This window comes from Stegodyphus dumicola, chromosome 2 (genome assembly GCF_044657685.1).
Source record: "Stegodyphus dumicola isolate Sdum_Otavi_A_Nest chromosome 2, ASM4465768v1".
NCBI classification, from domain to species: domain Eukaryota; kingdom Metazoa; phylum Arthropoda; class Arachnida; order Araneae; family Eresidae; genus Stegodyphus; species Stegodyphus dumicola.
The window spans coordinates 31259533-31274801 of record NC_140769.1 but is presented as its reverse complement, the minus strand read 5'-3'; the positions used below and the strand labels follow the sequence as shown (position 1 = coordinate 31274801).

General features: G+C 36.0%; 1 protein-coding gene across 1 annotated transcript; it reads left to right on the top strand.

Moving 5' to 3' along the window:
- The first annotated feature begins 4022 nt into the window (after positions 1 to 4022).
- Positions 4023 to 14871, top strand: LOC146998376 (uncharacterized). Its single transcript, XM_085809743.1, has 3 exons — positions 4023 to 4112; positions 13609 to 14354; positions 14853 to 14871. The coding sequence occupies exons 1-3, from the start codon at positions 4023 to 4025 to the stop codon at positions 14869 to 14871; spliced, it is 855 nt and encodes a 284-aa protein (XP_085665869.1).
- The last annotated feature ends 398 nt before the right edge of the window (positions 14872 to 15269 follow it).

Below are 15269 nucleotides of genomic sequence, written 5' to 3'. Positions count from 1 at the left end.
GTTGTTGAAAAGACGACACGTCCCTACTCAATCTGGACCCATGATGTTTTTTTAAGAGGAAATTCTTTTAGGAATCGTTGACAACTTCTGAACCTTTGATGAATTGGATGCTTCTTTTCGTATTTCGAAGCACTTTGTCAAAAAAGGAGATTCCAATGGAATTGTTTAAGGATGTCGACTATTGAAATTGAAAAACAAAAACAAAAAAAAAAAAAAAAAAAAAAAAAAAAAAGGAAATATCATTTGCGTCTTGAGAGTTTTAAAATGAGAATGCTTTTTCCAAATCTATTCCTGTTTTCGTCTGGATAGACATGGTCTTCATGAAAAGTAAGTCTTTTACAAATATTTTTACTCAAACTATACTTTTAAACATTGTCTAGTAGACCATTGTAAAAAATGTAATAGATTTATAAAAAAAACAATTTTTGTTCCTAATGTTATTGTCATACCGGGCATAATTCATATGTTTCACTATACTCTTTAGATCTGATTCTCCCTTCTTAAATAGGAGTGTGGAAAATATTTGTATGTCGAGAGAGTTGAAAGGATTTCCCCGGGCCCCTTAAACTTAAATTTCCCCTTAAACGCAGGATTATTTTAAAAACATATGTATGATGTTTAGTTTGTTCTCTTTTAGATATTTTTTCCAACATATCGTGGGGCAAAAGGATTTCGGTTCGGCTGCTCCCCCTCTTTACGCTGTGATTTCAAAACTGTCCTTTTAAAGCCCTTCACAGATCAGCAACGAGAATCTAAAGCAAAATGCTTCTATTCATTACCTATTTCTAAAGGATCCCAGAGACATTTTTTTAGATTGGTTTTTATTTTCTGAGCTCAGAGGGAAAAAAATCTCTCACAGATAATTTATTCTTTTTAAACTCCCTGAAATAAGTCTCAAGTGAAACGGTCTGGACTCAAATCCTTTCCGTTCTACAGGTCCCTCCGTTTAGGCTGACCATTGAGATGTGAAGGGGGTTGCAGTTTGTGATATTTATTTCCATTTCCACGACAGACAACACTCTTGTGATTTAGAGAGGTATGAGAGACGAGGTAGAGGATTTTTTTCCGTTAACATTGTGAAAGGGATCGAGTCGGCAGGGAAAAATTTCTCAGAGCTCAGAAAAAACATTCTGAGTCAGTCCCGAGGGCTGACATTGCTCTAGGTTGAAAAATGCTTTTTTGGAAATTTATTCCCGCTTTCGTCTGGATAGAAATGATTTTCACGAAAGGCATGTCCCATTTTTCATTTCTCAAGTCGTTGTTTAAAGTATGCTTCTAAACATTTCTGAGTGAAATATTGTCAGATTTTCTGTTTCAACCCTCCCTCTTTAAACACTCGAAAAAGATCATGTTGAGAGATCTTGTTCCAGTTTTCTCAAATCACCCTGGTATGACTAAAGTGAAACTTGGAAGGCTGTCAATAAAAAAACATTTTTCAGATTTGCTTTCAAAAGCTACGCAAAAAAGCTACGAAGATTCAAAAGAGCTATGACAATTTCCAGAAGGGGAGGGGCAGAAAATAGGTATCCAGTCCACAGCACGAACTGCAGGGAAGTGAAACGGGAAAGGCTTCCATAGATAACAGAGAGTCCATTCTTAAAAAATAGAGGGATGTCTCGTCGATCAAGTTGGCTGAGAAAAAAATAATTTTCTAACAGCTGCGAGAAAATGTTCCCATACCTTCATAGAAGCTTTTTTCTAGGAGGGAGTGAAATGAAACGGGAAAAGTGTGGAAGGAATCTCTCTTGGTACCCATTCTTTCCAGATCAGGGAAACACGTGTGTCCCGGTGGGTCCACAGCAGAGACTGAACTGCAGCTAAACGTGGAATGCGTCATTCAATAATGGAAAGTCTATTCTTTAAAAAAAATAAGGTGATGCCTCGTCGATCGAGTCGGCTGGGAAAAAATTTCTCAGAGCTCAGAAGAAAATTCTGAGTCAGTCCCGAGAGCTGACATTGCTCTAAGTTGAAAAATGGTTTTCTCAGATCACCCTAGTATAGCTAAAGCGAAACTCGGAAGGCTGTCAACAACAACAACAACAACAACAAAAAAAAAAAAAAAAAAAACATTTTTCAAATTTGCTTTCAAAAGCTACGAGAATCCAAAAGAGCTATGGGAATTTCCAGAAGGGGAAGGGGCAGAAAATAGATATCCAGGTGAGTCCACAGCACGCACTGTACGGAAGAGAAACGGGAAAGACTTCCATAGATATAATAGAGACTTCCATAGAGAGTCCATTCTTAAAAAAAATAGAGGGATGTCTCCTCTATCGAGTCGGCTGGGGAAAAAATATTCCTAACAGCTGAGAAAAATATTTCCATACCTTCATAATGAATCTTTCCCAGGAGAGAGTAGCGTGTATCTAGGTCAAATCCCGAGCACAGACTGATTGGAAGTCGAAATTCGAGTGGTTTAAATAGATAAGTGTGAATTCTTTCTAGAAAGAATTTTGTATTGACTTGCCAAACGAAAATCGAATCGGCTGGGAAAAAATTTCTGAGGGCTGCAAAAAATTTCTGGCTGGTTAAGTTAGATCTCCCCCTTTTGTCTGGGAATGATGTCTAATCCTTTCTAAAAATAGCTCATTGTTTTTCTTGGAATTTTATTTTTAGAAAGGATTAGTCATGATCTATTTTTAGAAAGAGTGAGACATCATCCTAAACAAAAGGGGGAGATCGTTAATTTTTATGATGTCTAAAGACATCATAAAAATTAACAAAAAGTTTTTTTTTTTTTTTTTTTTTTTTTTTTTTTTTTTTTTTTAAATCTGAGCCAGAGAAATTTTTTTCCAGCTCTCAGAAATTTTTTCACAGCCGATCCGATTTCGTTTTTTTACGTTCACTTTCAATTCTTCTCTTTTCTATAACAGCATTACGCATTTTTGTTCAGAACAGAGTGAGCTGTTGAAGATACAACATCTCTCTCTCTACTCAAATCTGAGATGACCCACGATGATCTTAAGAAGAATTCTTTGAGAATCTCTTACCATTTCGGAACCTTAGTTGAACTGGATGTTTCTTTTTCGTATTTCGAAGCTATTTATTAATCAAAGGAGGAGATTCCAATGGAATGACTTATGAATTTTGAACATGTCACCCATTCAAGATTTTGGGGGAAACTCTATCCCTTGAGCCAACATCAGAGCGCCCCAAAAGCCGACATCGTTCTAGGATAAGAATGTTTTTTCAAGATCTCTTCCCGCTTTCGTCTACACAGAAATACTTTTCATGAAAGGTAAGTCAGCTTTTACATTTCGTTTTTAAAACAATGACTCAAAGTATTCTTTTAAACATTTTCGAGTTTTTCTGTGGGTAGTCAAAAATGTTTTCAATTTATATAGTGTTCGAGTAAAATATTTTATGATTTTGTGTAATCTTGAAAAAAAATTATTTCGTCATATGATGGCTAAACTGGACATGATTCGTATGTTTTTTTTTCCTATACATTTTAAATGAGACCCCCAGGGTTCGTACGATCCTTAAAAGTCCTTAAATTTTTCAAAAATGAATTTTGGTCCTTATAAGTCCTTAATTTTGGTCAAAATGAATAAACGGTCCTTAATTTTGCTCATTTGACATTTTTTTATCATTTTTAATGATTACCATTCTAAGTGTGAATTGCGATTTCTCGTTAATATGGAATTAAAATTACACGGTTCTTAACCAATCTGTTGGCGGATTTGCGTTGCAAACGATAAGAAAACAATTAGCTACCCTAGAACGAAAGTATCGGTATCTGATTGGCTAATTCACCCAATCTTTCGAAACAGGTGTTATCCATAAATTTAGGCAGATGTGACGAAAGCGTGAAGCCGGAAGTTCTTTAAGAGGCAAAAATGATGATGAAGGTGCTCGAGAAAAAAAAACATGGGGGGAGGTATTCTGAAAATATTTACCAAAACTAGAACGATTCCAACCTGAAAGGCCACAACCCTTCCGACGCCAATAGGAACGAGATGCCTGGAAAGTGCATTTTCAATAAACTGTGGCTTCAGCAAGCTGACTACAAAGACTAGATATTGATGGATGACAATCCTTATAAAGCTAAATGTGGTCTTTGTCTGAAACAAATTGAAATTTCTAGAATGGGAGAGTCAGCGCTGAAAATTCACATGAAAGGTAAGTTTCGTTTTATCATTTCAATTTGTTTTTATACGGTTTTGCTTAGCTTAATTTCTGTGTTTGTTTGAATTAAGCCATACATTAATTTTTTATCACCTTCTACGGAGTTTATTCTCTTTTGCACATATATATATGGGATATCGGGATTATGAGTTTATTTATGCAGAGAGTCTGTTATCGATTTCGCGGGAAATCTGTTTGCTCCATTTCGATTTTAGGTCGCCAAGGCCAAATTCGGTAACGCTAGCCGAGAAAAAATGAAATTCGAAAATAAGTTTTGAAGCTTCAATAGACAATTAAGTATTTGGTTTAATCCTATGCACAAGCCATTTGGCGACTTTATGATGAGCAGTAACGGCACATATACAAAGTTTACTTTTGCTAATGGCGATACAATTATTAGTTGAAAACAACTAATTAAAAATTTTTTAATATTTTTAAAGCTGAAAACAACTAATTGAAACTACTTTTCCTGAATTAACTAGACGCAAAATTAACTTTCATGAATTACTAAAGTTATTGGGTAGAAGTTTAACTGAAAATATACATTCCGTATTATATATATATATTTATACAGTACAAAGTCCGAGGTCAGGACTCGTTGGGGCTTCGGCGATCCCAGATTTGAGATTTTTCCGGATATTATATCATTTTAAATATACTAAGATGGCACGTAGAAATTATAAAATTGAAAATATGAAATCGTGATTTATGAAATAATGAAGAATTTATGATTTAAAGGGTATCGAAATTTACAAAAGAAAAGAGCTTAATATTTATATGCTTACTTAATTAAACATTTCTTTCAGTGTAAGTTGTTTGATTTGTTTTCTCTGCTAATGCTGTAAGGATCTTAAGTTTTACTAACGTTTATTTTATTTTAAATCTTTACTATCACTTCTTATTTTCTACTTCCGGCCAGAATTAAAAGCTTTAAATTATTTATGCAAATTTGTCTTGCGAACGCCAAGTACTTAAGTTGTGGCTTTTTGCCAAGCAAGAGAGAGAGGAAGGAGTTAGTAGAAGCAGGCCGCTTGCCTTAGCAGTTTTACTCGGTTGCTGGTTGCCTTCAAGGCCAGAGGTTAAATCCTCTTGATAATTTTAAACGTATCGTAGTGTTAAAAGTTCTCTGTACTACATACGGCCTTTCTGTTAATATACGGCCAATCTTCGAGTAGACACTTGTTTATTAATCCAAAGTTAGTTTAGTTAGAATTTAGTTAATATTTTTATATTTTTACGTTCAGACCACAAGTGGTTGGTCTCTGTATTCCGAAGTCCGGAAATCTTTGTAAAGAGAGAAAAATAAAGGGTTTCGTATACCCTTCCTGTGCATCTTGTCTACTTCCCACATTTATTGAACATAGCTTTAGTAAGCTCCCTGTTTCGAGTCAGGTCATTGAATGTTCCCGAAGCAAGTAAGGAGAAACACTGAACCTGATAATACTTTAGACTAATACTATAGACATATAATTTCTTGTTCAGTTATTAAGTTCCTATGTTCAAGTCCTGTAATTGCTGTGTCGAGAATTCCGAATAACTTGGCAATCAAAATTTTTTCTCTTTCAGTAACATCTCTGTTACTTTCTTCACTATCGGTAGCTGTATTTTCTGGATTTAGAACCATACTACAGATTTCGCCATCCGTTAACTGATTGATGATTGGGGCATTGTCATCGCAATGTAAAACTTCTGTTTAACTTCCCTAAATTCTGTCGCCTGGTGCGGATGTGGGAAGTAGACAAGATGCACCCTTCCTGTGCATCTTGTCTACTTCCCACATTTATTGAACATAGCTTTAGTAAGCTCCCTGTTCCGAGTCAGGTCATTGAATGTTGCCGAAGCAAGTAAGGAGGAACACCAAACCTGATAGTGGCACCCGACGAAGAAGAATAACCATGGCCGAGTTTCAAGAAGAACCTGTGCTGCCTGCAGAAGCGGCTCAGAATCCAGAAATGCCACCTGCCGCCCTGGAAGGATTTGGTTACATTGTCTAGACCATGCGCGCTTCGATGAAACCAGAAGCAACATTTAATGGAAACTCACCGGTAACCAGTTTTTTGGAAAAATTGGAGGACCACTTCATGATGTATCCCGTGCACGAGTTCCAGAAAGTCACATTAGCTACCAGCGCTTTGAGGGGCCAAGCGCTTAATTGGTTCAAATGTATAGGCAGAAGTCTCTTGGGTCAAGCAGGAAGTCCCACCTATACATACGAAAATTTCAAGACTGCCCTATTAAAAGCCTTCCCTGTCGTAAGGGATCGTGCAAAATTAGAAACGGAACTTTTCAGCAGATATCAGAAACGAATTGAAAATCTCTCAAGCTTTATTTTAAGAAAAATTCACGTCTTCAAACTCTTGTATGGAAACCGTTCGGATCCTGAGATAATTCAAGTGATTTTGCCGAGGTTACTTCCCCAAGTACAAGACTTTATTGAGTTAAGGAATCCGACTACACTGGAACAGTTATTTGAGCTAGCAATCCAGTTTGAAAGTAGAAGAACGACGGACATTGAAAGAAGACGCCAATATGACAACGAAACCAATTTGGTGCGCCAAGACCACAGCAAAGTCAAGCACACGGCTACGGAAGCAAAGCGAATCAGTGGGCAAGGATACCCGAGCATCCAAAAACAGCCGGCGAACGTCGACAGTTCAATAGCAATCCAGGAAAAAGGTCTGAAGGCCAGTGGAAAAAGAAGAAAAGCAGGGAAAGGAAAAAACAAGATTTAAACTAAAACGGATTTCTGCTGACGGGAGGGTGCGGAAATCCGAAGGCCAAGAAAACGCCTCTTCCTTCAAGTTAAATACAGTAATGGTGAAAAATTTGACTCTTCCAAAGATTGAAGTGTTGGTGAATAACATCCCAGCCACCGCACTCCTGGATACAGGCGCGCAGTGTTCCTGTGTGGCAGAAGATTTTTTTAGGAAGTATTTTCAGAAATACCGCATATATAATTCGGATAATACGACAGTGTTATCTGCGCAGGGAGAAAGATGTAAGTGCATAGGTAAATTACCGCTATACGTTCGTATCAAGGATGAACAAGTAAAAATTATGTTTTTTATAGTAAAGAATCTGCAATCACATATCATCTTAGGAATAGATTTTCTTTCAGAGGCAGAAGCATCACTGGATATTAACGAAGCGTCCCTTAAGCTGACGATGAAACCAGTTCGAGAAGAGAAAACAGAACCTCCAATGTTAAACCTTGACCACATGCCTAAGGAAGAGCAACAAAAAATCCGACAAGTGGTAAGTGAATTTGCTTCGTTATTTAGTGATATTCCAGGATTTACTCAAGTTACTAACCATAGTATCGACACCGGAGATTCACTGCCAGTTCGCCACAAACCATACCGGTATGATAAGAATAAAGAAAAAATTATAGAGTAGCACATTAGAGATATGTTACGTAAAAAGATCATAACGCCCATCTCAAGAAGTTATGCTATCCCGGTTGTTTTATGTAAGAAAACCAATGACTATCCAGTAACACATCCAAAGAGGTGGCGTTTTGCGATTGACTATCGTAAATTAAACTCCATGACTAAATATCCGGTATGTCCGTTACCTATTATTGAAGAAATTCTAAGGAACATAACTTCTACCAAATACATGACGACTTTAGACTTAACAACTGGTTATTTTCAAATAGGGCTTAGACCGAAAGACGTGCCTAAGACTGCTTTTATAACCAAGTCTGGCACTTATGCATACCTGCGTGTGCCGTTTGGCCTTTCAGGGGCACCGGCAACATTTCAGCGATGTATGGACATTGTGCTAAGGCCTGTTCTTGGAAAGTCCACATTTATCTATTTAGACGATATCATTATTACTAGTGATAATCTGGACCAACATGTACAGGATTTAAGACAGGTGTTTTCATTATTAAATGAGGCCGGTCTAAAAGTTAATGTCGAAAAGTGCAAATTTGCAGCCCCTGAATTAAAATACTTAGGTTATAAAATATCTCAGAAAGGTATCGAGACAGAGGAATGAAAAATAATCGCTTTGCAAAAGTATCCGCCGCCTAATACGGCGAAGAAGCTCTCTTCTTTTCTAGGACTTTTTTCATATTATAGGTCTTTTATAAAAGATTTTGCAGCTATTGCTGAACCATTGTTAAAATTAAAAAGGAAAAAGGCAAGATTCTCGTGGACGGCCGAAGCCAATAGTGCTTTCGAAAAATTAAAGCAATCATTAACGCAAGCCCAGGTTTTGAAATTTCCTGAAAAGGATGAAAATTTAGAAATTTCAGCGGATGCTTCGGATTATACGTCAGGAGCGGTACTTTCGCAAAATCAGCAGCCCGTGGCATTTTTTAGTCGAACTTTAAATCAAACACAAAGAAATTATTCCGCGACCGAGAGAGAGGCACTTGCAGTTCTGTTAGCAGTGCAAAAGTTCCGAGTCTATTTTGGAAGGGCGCGAATAACAGTGTATTCTGATCATGCGGCGGTAACTAGATTGTACTCAGGGAAAAACTTATCCCCAAGGTTAATAAGATGGGCACTCAAGTTACAAGAGTATAATCTGGTAATCAAGCACACCCCCGGAAGGGAAAATATCGTAACAGATGCCCTATCCAGAATAAAAATAGATGAAGAAGGTAATGCTGTAAAGGTGGCAATGCTCACAGCATGTACAATAAATTCCCGAGAAACTGTAATAACCGAACTCGGTAAGGATCCTGAGTTTAGAAACATTTATGAGTATTTAAAAGATCATGAAAATTTTAGCCACCAAGATATTGTGGCGTTAAGAAATAGGGCGGCCCATTACGAACTAATAGATGGTCTATTATTTTATACAAAAACTACAAATTCCAACAACGAATTTCGACCTGTTATCCCAGCTAGTCTTAGATAAATATCCTGCAGGAGTTACACGACAGCCCTTTAGCTTCTCATGCTGGTATTCGAAAAACTATCCAACGCGTACGCGAGGCAGTCTATTTTCCTGAACTGCAAAAGTTAACAAGGGCGTATGTCCAGTCCTGCCCAACATGTCAGGCAGTTAATTATATTAATTTGCGCCCGGCCGGGTTTCTAAATAGTATTAAATCCGAATTTCCAAATGAAATAATTGGCATCGATTTATTGGGCCCTTTCCCAAAAAGTCAGTTAAATAAAAGTCGGTATCTCCTTGTTATGGTTGATCATTTTAGTAAGTGGACCGAAATTGTTCCCTTAAAACGAGCCTCCGCGAAATTAGTTACTGATTCTATTTTAAATAAATATATTTTAAAATACGAGGGCGCCCCTAAATGTTGTATCGGTTAATGGTCCTCAATTTGTAAGTAATATATTTGAAGACATGTGCCAAAAACTGGGCATACGTCATTTAAAAATATTCCCGTATCGGCCGCAATGAAATATAGCGGAACGGGTTAATAGAAATATAATGAAAATTATCCGTAGTTATGTTAAAAATTTTCATAAAAGCTGGGATAACTATGTCAATGAATTAGCTTTCGCCCTTAGGACCGCAAAACATGATACAACGGGCAAAACTCCTGCTGAGTTATTTTTAGCAGAAAGATTAAAACGCCGTTAGATAAATTATTTTATGTTCAACAAAGAGCCCCGGAATTTAAAATGGGTGATATAGAAAAATTAATTAAAGAAGCAAAAAAGAACACTGAAGTAGCATAAAGAAAACAGAAGCTCTATTATGATATGAAACGACAGGAATAACTTATAAAGTAGGAGATGAAGTATTAAAAATTAAGCATTCACTTTCTTCAGCACCAGAAGATAAAACTGCCAAATTTTTTCCACGATTGGAAGGACCATATGTCATAGAAAAAATAACTCAGGCTGTAGTGGTGTTAAAAGCCAGGAATGGTGAAAGATGCTCCGCAAACATTGACCAGATAAAACCATACTATGACCGTAATAAAATGCAAATATTTAAAGATTTTTTGCAGGATCCTGCACGGCAGGCACAAGCTCCAGAGGTGGAACAGCGACAATCACAAGTAAAGCCATTAGGAGGCAGGAGCGATTGAAAAGAAAGTTTACCCGTTGGAAAAGTGAAGGTAACAAGAAAAAGAAGCCGTTCCACCGACCAGAAAAGAGAGAACACGACCACCCCCAGAATGAAAAAGAGAGAAGTACGACGAATGCAAAGAGAGCAGAAGAAATAACGGCAACTATAACCCGGCTCCCAAACGGAAGATCTACCCATCGGACAGGAGTCTACGCAGCAAATGTCGACGAATTGCGGAAGGAACACCAGCTGCGGAGGCAAAGAAACAAGTAAAATTTGAACAGCCAGCAACGAGATCCAAGCAGGAACGAGAGAGAAGTGTCCCGGTTCCGCCAAGAGCATCTGCCATCAAACGGCAAGACCACAGGCAGAGGCGAAAAAGAAGGTCTTCAAGGGTGACCGAACTGGAGGGAAAAGAAAGTTCATAGAGGAAGGAACTGAAGGGCGAGCCCGCACAAGAAGGAAGATAAACCAAACGCTAATCTTTGCTACCTTCCAGGACTGGGCAGAAAAAAGAATGTCCGAATATCACAAAGATAAGTAAAATTTTATGTTTCTTTGCAACCTTAAGTTAATCTTTCATTCTTACTGCAAGTGGCAGAATTCAAGACGTTTTACCTCATGTGAGGTCTAACTTTATCGCCAAAAAGGCGAGAAATGAGTTGTTACCTATTTTGGTATTATGTTTTTCAATTACTCGCGAGTAAAACTAAAATTAATATATAATAGGAATGTGTAAATACTTGAATATTGTAAAAGTTATTGTATAAAATTTTATTTAGAAGATTCTGGCAAGAAAGAAGTTTTAGTCTGAAAGACTCTTGAAATGTAGTATTTCAATGTAGAAGAATTGACACTTGCTTGGAAAAGAATAGAAGTTAACAATGTACTACTAATGTATGTTTTAAAATGCGTAAAATTAACGGCATGTTAATATGTTCTTATATACAATGTGAACTGTTATGTTAAACGTTAAGAAATACTGTGATATGTTAAAAGTGAAAGTAATGCCAAAAATTTTTAACTTATTCGTGTGACTGTAAAAAGAGAAAATTATTGTGAATATGTGTTAAAGGTTGAATGAATGTAGTTAGGCTCTCTGACGCTACACTTCAGAGTTAGCCACTTTCAGAATAGTACCTCAGGGTTTAGAGATGAATATAAGGTGTGTTACGAGGTCTTGTTATGTTGAATTTTAACACGTTAGTGTTTTGATTGCAGCCGGTAGTGTTGAACACTTGTACATAAACACATTCGTGTTTGGTGTTTTCTTTTACAACACATGTCAGAGAGCACGGGGAGAGAATTAAATAAAGTCATGAATGAAATAAGAATGTTAAGAGAAATATAAATATTCATGTTACTTGCCATTTCATTGTGTAACATTTCATTAAACTAGTTTTCCTTCCAGATCTCTGGAAGGAACCAGATTTCAACTAAAAGCTCCTGTTTAGATGCAGTACAGATGAAAAGTAATTGTCCATGAAGTTGATAATGTAAAAAACGATTTTTTTCCCTAAATTTCTAGTTTCTAGTGAGAACTGTTTGTAAAAGATTGGCCTCGCGTTAGATTCTAGAGCTAAACGTTTTCAACAAGGTCGTTTTAAACCTCAGTTTCAAACTAATTAACTCTGGCGGGAAGTATGTAAGGATCTTAAGTTTTACTAAGGTTTATTTTATTTTAAATCTTTACTATCACTTCTTATTTTCTACTTCCGGCCAGAATTAAAAGCTTTAAATTATTTATGCAAATTTGCTTCGAACGCCAAGTACTTAAGTTGTGGCTTTTTGCCAAGCAAGAGAGAGAGGAAGGAGTTAGTAGAAGCAGGCCGCTTGCCTTAGCAGTTTTACTCGGTTGCTGGTTGCCTTCAAGGCCAGATGTTTAATCCTCTTAATAATTTTAAACGTATCGTAGTGTTAACAGTTCTCTGTACTACATACGGCCTTTCTGTTAATATACGGCCAATCTTCGAGTAGACACTTGTTTATTAATCCAAAGTTAGTTTAGTTAGAATTTAGTTAATATTTTTATATTTTTACGTTCAGACCACAAGTGGTTGGTTTCTGTATTCCGAAGTCCGGAAATCTTTGTAAAGAGAGAAAAATAAAGGGTTTCGTATACCCTTCCTGTGCATTTTGTCTACTTCCCACATTTATTGAACATAGCTTTAGTAAGCTCCCTGTTTCGAGTCAGGTCATTGAATGTTCCCGAAGCAAGTAAGGAGAAACACTGAACCTGATAATACTTTGGACTAATACTATAGACATATAATTTCTTGTTCAGTTATTAAGTTCCTATGTTCAAGTCCTGTAATTGCTGTGTCGAGAATTCCGAATAACTTGGCAATCAAAATTTTTTCTCTTTCAGTAACATCTCTGTTACTTTCTTCACTATCGGTAGCTGTATTTTCTGGATTTAGAACCATACTACAGATTTCGCCATCCGTTAACTGATTGATGATTGGGGCATTGTCATCGCAATGTAAAACTTCTGTTTAACTTCCCTAAATTCTGTCGCCTGGTGCGGCAATGCGAGTTCTGGCGCTGGTTCTGGCTTTATGTGAATAACAAATCAGTTATTCTTAATTCAAATAGCACTAAATATAATCGTTTGTCCTATGAGTATCATTAACAAAATCTATTTTTAGCATAAGGAAAGAAATTTCTGTTAAATCTCCCCTTATCAACATTTTAGCGCATTAAACGTAAATCTGTAATCGGATATTACTCCGTTATTTCGCGTCGCTGCATGAGTCATCACTCAAGTTGTCATCCGTTGGTAAACATGCGGTGATGAAAGCAAAATACAATAAATAATGATTCGCGATTTCGGCATCAAGAATATAAAATATTAGTTGGTGTAAAATCAACAAATGTTTGGGTTTGAGATTATGCCAAGCAGATACGCAGCTATGGAGTCAAGTTACTAATCACACAAATTTATGCTAAAATAATTATTTCTTCAATAATGTTTTATTTAGTGCCAAACTGAGATTAAGAATCGGGATTTCCGGCCTTTTTTTTTTTTTTTTTTTTTTTAATGAGGGGGAAAAAAATTTAATGCGCATGCGTAAAGCATACCCCTTCCCTCCAAAAAAGCCTAAAAAATTGGTTGGTGGTTGCTTCGAGGTCCGGATTTTAGATCATTCCAGATATTGGATGTTCGGATCTCGACTTTGTACTGTATATAGTATATATATAGTAAAAATGTATATTTTCAGTATATTATTATATATATATTTCTTATTATATATATATATATATATATGCGTACTTAATTTTACTAATGCCTTGCATGTAATGCCCCTTTTAGGTGCAAAACATATCTCCCTTCTCAACTGCAGAGTTTCTTCTAACAGTATCATGAATTTTGTCAAGTTAGAAGAACCATCTACTTCAGGAAAAGATGTAACTGCTAATTCAACATCAATAAGTGTAGAAAATAACAAAATCAATTCTTTTCTTTTCAAATCTGAAGTTACAGATGCAGAAATATTGTGGGCTTTTAAGTGCATCAAAAGCCACTATTCTTTTAAATCGTGCAATGATACTGGGCCGTTATTCACTAAAATGTTCCCGGATAGTTCCACTGCAAAACAGTTTTCATGTGGTGAAAAGAAATGTGCTTATATCTGTCATTTTGGCCTTGACCCTTATTTTAAAACTTTGTTACTAAAGCATTGTAAAAATGCTGAGTTTTTTACATTACTATTTGATGAGACTCTTAATCTGACAAATCAAAAGAAGCAACTAGATATTCATGTGAGGTACTGGCATCACGAAAATAAGGTCAGAACTCAGTACCTTACTTCTGCATTTATAGGGCATGCAACAAGTGAAATTCTTTTATCCAAATTTTATGAATGTGTTGAAAAACTAGACTTGTCAAAACTCTTACAAATATCAATGGATGGTCCTGCAGTAAACTGGAAATTTTATGATTTATTGCAGCAGGACTTGACAAAGGAATATAACATTCAGTGCTTGACATTAGGGACATGTGGTTTACACATTCTTAACAATGCTTTCAAGCATGGGATGTCATCCACTGGCTGGGACATTCGATCATTCTTATCCTCCTTATATTGGATTTTTAAAGATTCTCCTGCAAGACGTGAAGATTTTTTAAGTATATCTGGCTTAAAAAAGCTTCCTGTGAAGTTCTGCTTTTACCGATGGTTGCAAAATGTCCCAGCAGTTGAAAGAGCCATTGAAATATGGGATGACTTGCTACTGTATATTAAAAAAGTTGAAATGGGGAAGTTTAAAAAAAATTCATCGAAATCCTTCTCAAATATTTTGGAGGCAACTAAAGATAAAACATTTCTTATAAAATTAAATTTTTTTCTCTCTCTGTCGAAACTATTATTGCCTTTTCTTGAATATTATCAAAGTGATAAACCCCTTATTCCCTTTTTTGCTGAAGATATCTTAAAAATTGTAAATGATTGCCTTCAGCACTTTAAAATTTTGAAACTAGAATATTCAAAAATAACTAAAGCGGAAAATCTTTATAAATTTAATTTTAATGATCCAAATTGTTATAATGATAAAAGTAAAGTTTATTTGGGATTCATTGCTGAGCAGTTAATGAATGATAAATGCCGCAAGAAGTACATTTCACAAGCTGAAAGTTTTGCATTGAAACAAGAAGGTCAACAATGTGTATTAACAATGGTACAACACTTAATGTCCAATAAATTATTCTCTTATTCGAAATGCATCTTGTATAGACCCACGATTGATGGCTAAAAGTCCAGAAAAAGCCCAGAACAAAATGAAAATAGTTCTAACGGTATCAATGCGGAATAAACGTGTTTTACAAGATGATTGTGATGAAATTCTGCTGCAGTTTGGAGAGTTTCTAGACAAAGTAGTTAAGACAAATTTACATGAATTTTCTACTTTTGATCCTCAAAATCTTTCTCTTGACACATTTCTTACTTCTTATTTTCATGATTTTCACTATTCAAAAGTATGGAAAATAGTGAAAATGATTCTTATCTTGTCACATGGACAGGCCTCTGTGGAAAAGGGCTTCTCTGTAAATAAAGCAATTGAAATTGAAAATTTAAGTGACTCATCATACATTTTCCAACGCGCAGTATTTGATTACATAAAATTTTCTGGAGGTATTCTTAACATCGAAA

Bases quoted from the DNA above. Each gene is read 5' to 3' on its own strand.
- LOC146998376 (XM_085809743.1), top strand. From the start codon at position 4,023: ATGGATGACAATCCTTATAAAGCTAAATGTGGTCTTTGTCTGAAACAA. The intron at 4,113-13,608 runs ATGAAAGGTAAG...GTTACAGATGCA, and splicing joins AGTCAGCGCTGAAAATTCAC to GAAATATTGTGGGCTTTTAA.